A 6,766-nucleotide genomic window follows, 5' to 3' on the forward strand; every position below is an offset into this window, starting at 1 on the left:
TTTGATATTGATGTTAGAAAGTGTACTGAAATTCATCTTACTACAAAGTCCTCTTTGCAATTTTTTGTCATTAATTCAACGTGGACTGCTTAAAAAGTGAAGCGCTTAGTGGAAGCAAATGGAATTGCAACAATAACTTTTTTTTATAGTTGCTTTAACATTACCTTTACTCCCAGGGCATTGATCAGGATGTTAGTCATTTTAAGTGCTGTCTCAAACAAATCTATTCTTAGTTAACTGGAATGTTTTTTCCCTAAAAAAAAAATCCCCAAAACCTGGAAGAACCTATGTGTCACATTTTCTGACATGCTAAACATAAATCACACAAGGGGCCTTACCAGTGTTCAAATTAGTGTACACAATATGCTGACTCACTACCTAGGATGCTAGGAAGCAGGGTTTTTTTTTAAGACATGTAAATGTAAAAATTTGAAAATGTGACATTGTTAGAACTGTCAACATTCAAAATTTTAGTAACAGTGATGATGTCCTGCCATTTTTGCCACTGGAATTATATTTATTTGCATACTGAATTCTGATTGGTCTTGCATTGCAAAGGCTGTTGCTATCGGATACGTCACATTTTCTAAAGTGTGAAACATAAATTCCACAGTGGGTTCCAAAATCAGTGCCTGAATTTGTATACATGATGTACTGATTCACTATCTAGGGCGCTAAAGAGCAAATTGAGATTTATTGATCAATTCTGCAATTTTCGCTAATGCATCGCAATTCTCTTCAATTCTGAAGTTAGTTTTAACAGCCGTATTCTGCTTGCATCCAATTTCTTAGCCTTAAGCGACATCTGCTTTTAAAAACGAATCGATTCCAGAAAGAATCACAATGTATTTGGAAAACTGAATCAAATTGAATCAAATCAATTTATCATCGCACCTCTAACTACTAGGGAATCTCCTATATATATGATTTTGATAGTTAAAAATGTGAAAAGTTAACAATGTTGGAATGGACACCATTCCAAATCTAACCAATAGAGGGTTTGCACTAAGTTACGTGTCGTGAAAACACTCGGAGCCAGGACAAATTTTAACAACTTATTAAAAATAGTTTTAATAACAATTTTTAATTATAAGACATCTATGCCTTGAGGGGTGAGTAAATCAAGGACTAATTTTCATTTTGGGTAAACAAACTCTGTAATAAAACTTCTAGGGAATTTCCTATATATATATGATTTTGACAGTTAAAAATGTGAAAAGTTAACAATGTTGGAATGGACACCATTCCAAATCTAACCAATAGAGGGTTTGCACTAAGTTGCCCGGTCAGTTACCCGGATGTGCGGCCATATTGGCGATACTCGGATGTAAACAACAGCATAAATTGCACGGTTAATGTACTACTGAATACATTGTTCTGCTAATTTATGCTGTCTAAACCATGGAAAAGGTGTGTGGGAGCTGTTAAATCATATAGAGAAGGACTTAGTAAGCAGGAAAGGACGCAATATTTTGACAAACTAAAGTTAATAGGTGGTAAAGATACGTACAAGCAGTATTAATTAAGATATTAGCCTATTTCACCTACCTGACCAGAAATGATACGAACAAATACAAATGTCGTCAAGACTCTTTCTCTGGAAATCCTGGTTCAGGGTCTTTTCTTCCTCAGACAGTTTTTTACACTCTTCTGCTTGATTAGTTATACATTTTGGCGGTCTGTTGTACTCCATATGGTTTTCCCAGTCCGACCGACAAGTACAGCCCACAACATGACAATAATGACCATTTTCAACAGCAATAATCAACAAAATATGCGAGTTTCGGTCAGTTTAGTAGCGTTGTTTACATTCAACGGCGCCAATATGGCCGACTGACGACGTGTCTTGAAAACACTCGGAGCCAGGACAAATTTTAACAACTTATTACAAATAGTTTTAATGACAATTTTTAATTATAAGACATCTATGCCTTGAGGGGTGAGTAAATCAAGGACTAATTTTCGTTTTGGGTAAACAAACTCTGTAATGTAACTTCCAATATGATTTTGACAGTTAAAATAATTTTAAAAAAGTTAACCGTTGGAATTCCATTTCAAATCTAAGCAGCATTTTGTCGTTGGTTTTCCTGTATTTATTTACATAGCCTGGCGTAAGTCTGCTCTGCTTATATTGCTGTAACACTTTGATTCTTGAAGTAAAAGTGTAGTTAAAAGAGGTTTTGTCACGAAAGAGGGCGGTGTTTTAATGTTTAATTAAACAGCAGGTGACAGACATTAACAGCACGGTGTGAGGCAGTTGGCGAAAGCTTATTTTTGACTTAAAAATGATGTAACTCGTTGCAAAAACGTCGTCGCGAGCATGTATGATGTTATCCAGCCCTCAAGTTTCTACATGGCAATACAGTTTCACTTGTCGAAATGACGGCGAGAGAGAAAACCCAAAAGCGGATGCGCCTCAGACTGTTCTGATGTGTGTCACTAGATTCAGTCAATGTGCGATCATTTTAGAGGTGTGAGACACAAGCTCGAACTCGGAGTGTGTAAACCTCGCATCAGCACTTTGAAATGGGGAGCCGGGGGGTGGGCAGGGGGGTTATATCGTAAATTAAAAGAAATACGCGTCGGATCGAAACACCTAAAGCTTAAAATGTTCTCTAAAAAGACGAGGGAACTGATGAAGACGCACTCGATGTCAAAGAAGAGCCGAACAGGAAGCAGCCCATCGCCTCTCAACTCTCCATCAGTAAGTCGCACAGCATCTCTCGACTTTTCCTCCTGCCAATCATCTTGATTGACATTTCACTCTAGCGCTCCTGTTTTCGCCTGGGTTTCGACGTTGCTGAGACATTTATGAGTGTTTTTAGGTTTTCCAAACACAAATGCAGAATTCAGATTATGTAGAGCGTTATGTTGTTGTGTGAAAAAGAAAGAAAAGGACGGACTAAACTTCCTCAGTGTGATATGGCGCAGCAAGGGGCAAGAAGTTCAGGTTGTGCATTACTTTAAACATTTTTTCCCGGTTTCAGGGTTTTCTGTAGACTTGATTACTTTACTTCCAGGTACTTATTGAGCTTCTGAGGCATGCATTGTTTTAAAAGTATGAAATATGATGGATAACAGTGTCAGAAGAGTCGAGTTTCTTTTAACGAAATGTTGAAACGTGGATCAAGTAGCAAAAGCTACAGTCCTTACGCGACTAGTCAGAGAGTGAAAAAGTCAAACAGCAAAACTATATTGGACATCTTACCAAATAGACCCAACGTCTGGCTCAAACAGGTGGGTTGTATTTAATAAGTCCTTTTTTTTTTTTTTTTTTTTTTTTTTTTTTGGTAAAATACAAATATTTACTACTTAAAATATGTATAGTGTATTAAATGTGTGCTAAAATGCATTTACAGCTGTTGTAAGTATTTGTACTCCGTTGACAAGTCAACCAGTGGTTTAACTAGTTGTAAACCTATTGCAAGTGTTGTCTTAAGACCTCATATTAAAGTCTACATTGAATATTTGTTCTCTTAAAGTGAACTGAAAAACAACTTTTATATACATATATTAATTTTTAATTGTATATGTATTAAAAAAAAACTATATATATAGAAAAAAAAACTTTTTTTTAAATTTATTTAATCGTGTTTAAAAGTAAACTGGATTTTGGGATGCAACTGTGTTCGCACTTGCTGGTCATATTTCACCGTTCGTTCATTCGTTTGTCTAAAACGAGGCAAGAATGAGTTCTCAATGGGATTTTCGATTAACATGGATTTATATTTATGTTCACTTGCACAGGACTGTTTTTAGGCCTCGGCGAGGCCAGTTAGTGTGGCATCATCTTGTCGGGGTGTGACAGGAAGTAGGCCACGGTTGCACAATTGCTCTTGTGAAAGAAGTTCTGTTTACTAACAGCCGTCTATTGTAGTCTGTCACAGATCTTCTGCTTTGTCCGCAAGATCTTTGTGTGCCATGTTTATTACTTTCACACCATATCCTTGTTTCCTTCATCATCCAGCTCTCCGCTCTTCAAGAACAGCCTCGGAAAGATGCAGTCGATGCAGTCAACCCTTCGCCCCAAGCGTCCTCCAGTCTGTCTCCTCCTGTCCTAGATGTCCCGATTTCCTGTCCAGGGACCCCTTTGGCCCAGCACACTAAGCTGGTGGGCAGCCCGTCCCCGATGGGCACCCTGAAGCGGCCGTCTTCTCTGAATCGTAATCCGAGCGCCGCAGGTTTCCCCATCCAGTCTTGGGTTTTCAGTAAAGGTGCTGGAAAATCCGTCATTGCCCAGACTCCTTCGCCGGACACGCCTGAGACTACAGTGGCGATTGAGGTGGAAGACATCCCGTCATTGCTACGCATAGTGGAACGGTTTGCCAAAGCGGTGGAGAAATTGAAAGATGTCGTGCTTGAAGGTAAGATGATGGTTTTCTTGAAGGGAAAATACAAAAACTTTATGGTGTGAACTGGTAACTGTGGCTGTGGTACTAGAAACATTTCAGATTACTGTTATAATTGCAATTAATTTTTATAGTGTAGTTGGCATGAATGAAAACGTTTCCTGGTACTTATTTTCAAGTTAGAAGTGCACAACAGCACTCAGTAGTCATCTACCACATGACTCTTTGCACGTCCTGCCGCAAACATCACCTTCCGCTGAGGATCATGTGATCGCAGAGCAGAGAAGGGGCAGGCCTGAGTTTGCTCAAGAGGCCTTGATCTTCCTGTATCTGCAGTGAGGCTGAGTTCCTGTGGTGCACCACACCGGTGCAGGAAATGGTTCTCTCAGAAAACACCCCCTTCCGCTCTCAGGACTCGTAGAGCAGTGTCATTCACCATCAAATCTGAAGTCGTACACATTAATAATGAAATCAATGTTTTCCACAAGGGGATATTTATAAAAAGCACTGTGATAGTGGCATGATACAGTGATGATGATAAATACCCTGATAGTCTGAAAAAATTCTGTTTGTTAAATTAAATATTCTATATAAGAATATTTCATTTAACAAACAGAATTTTTTCAGAGTATCAGCATTTGTTAAATCAAATATTTTATATAAGAATATTTCATTTAACAAACAGAATATTCTCAGAGTATCAAGGTATTTTCATTATCACTATCATGCCACTATTGCAGTGCTTTTTATAAATATCCCCTTGTGGAAAACACTGATTTCATTATTAATGTGTACGACTGCAGGTTTGATGCTGAATATATGAATAATATTTAGTGCATATTAAGCTGATCATTTTCGGTATGAGAAATCTAAAGATAAATATTTAATTCAGTAGTATTTTTAAAAAATGTATTTCTATAGATCTTTTCACAATTCATGTTGTACCAGACATAAATATTTTTTTCTTATGAATTTTAATATGAATGTTTTTGCTGACCCAAGTTTGAAAACTTCTGTACTATGGTAGTAAATGATTACAATGATACATGGTAGTTTTTGTTTGTTCATAAGTATGTGTATGTGTGTATGTGTCTAAGTTAGTACTGCAAGTACATACGCACACAAGTTAGTTAGTATGTATGTAACTTAGTACTGCATGTACGTAAGTTACGAAGTACGTAAGTTAGTTAGTAAGCAAGTATGTAAATGCGTGCAAGTTAGTAAGTACATAAGTTAGTAAGTTGGCAAGAAAGTACACAAATATGTGTGTATGTACGTACGTATGTAAGTGCATATTTAAGTTAGTAAGTACATAAGTTAGTAAGTTAATTAGTAATAAAGTACGCAAGTACACAAGTACGTGTGTAAGTTAGTTCGTAAGTATGTACGTAAGTTAGTACATAAGTTAGTATCCAAGTACATAAGTTAGTAAGTACGCATGCAAGTTAGTAAGTATGTGTGTTAATACTGTAAGTCCATAAGTTAGTATGTAAGTTAATTAGTAAGAAAGTACGCAAGTGCGTGTGTAAGTTTATGTGTGTAAGTTAGTATGCAAGTTTAGTATGCAAGTATGTAAGTAAGTACATATGTAAGTTAGTAAGTATGTTTGTAAGCTAGTAAGTACATGTGTAAGTTAGTTCATAAGTTAATTCGTAAGTTACTATGTAAGTTAATACGTACTTATGTTAGTAAGTACATTAGTAAGTACATAAGTTAGTATGTAAGTTAGTAACTACGCAAGTATGTTTGTAAGCAGTGTTGGGGAGTAACTAGTTACATGTAACGGAATTACGTAATTTAATTACAAAATAGATGTAATTGTGATTAGTTACTGAGAAAAAAATATGTAATTAAATTACAGTTACTTCTGTAAAATGTTAATGATTACAAAGGGGATTACATCTCATTTTTTCACACAAACACACCCACATACAGATTTAATTGTCTACTTTTATAAGATGCATTGATTGCTCTAAAATGAGACACCAATGTTTCAGGAGTTTAGGACACAGAATATTACACATGCTTATTCAATAACGGTTTTATTTCCTATTTGAGTTTATGCATATACTTTAGTTTTTAAGATCTTTTAGAAGATTTTTAATTTTTTTTTTTCCAAGGCATTGTAGGCAAGTTAGTAAGTACATAAGTTAGATGCCATTGTTTCCTGTCATAATTATGTAAACATTTGAATTCAAAACCAGTATCATAGCTATTAAACTATTTCTTGTTAGGATTTCTAATCTGAATTTAGCCTCAGAATGATCTAAAATTATCTAAAAAAAAATTTTTTTAAATACAATCATTGCACGGCTGGAATGCTTGATTCTGATTGGTCAGTCATGACATTCCAAGGTATGTTATTCCCTGATAACAACTGGTAAAAGCTAATAACACAGACTCATCTGGGAAACTTA

At 36.0% G+C, this 6,766-nt stretch overlaps 1 protein-coding gene across 2 annotated transcripts in view; it reads left to right on the forward strand.

Moving 5' to 3' along the window:
- The first annotated feature begins 2,239 nt into the window (after positions 1-2,239).
- arhgap45b (Rho GTPase activating protein 45b) overlaps positions 2,240-6,766 on the forward strand; it is a 27,398-nt gene continuing 22,871 nt past the window's right edge. Inside the window, exons 1-2 of one of the 2 annotated variants that reach the window (XM_051095367.1) lie at positions 2,240-2,704; positions 3,968-4,364. In XM_051095367.1, coding sequence (XP_050951324.1) covers positions 2,453-2,704; positions 3,968-4,364 — 649 coding nt within the window. In that variant the 5' untranslated portion in view covers positions 2,240-2,452. The other variant, XM_051095368.1, reaches the window with a different exon arrangement.

Source organism: Labeo rohita, chromosome 22 (assembly GCF_022985175.1).
Source record: "Labeo rohita strain BAU-BD-2019 chromosome 22, IGBB_LRoh.1.0, whole genome shotgun sequence".
In the NCBI taxonomy this organism is placed as follows: Eukaryota; Metazoa; Chordata; class Actinopteri; order Cypriniformes; family Cyprinidae; genus Labeo; species Labeo rohita.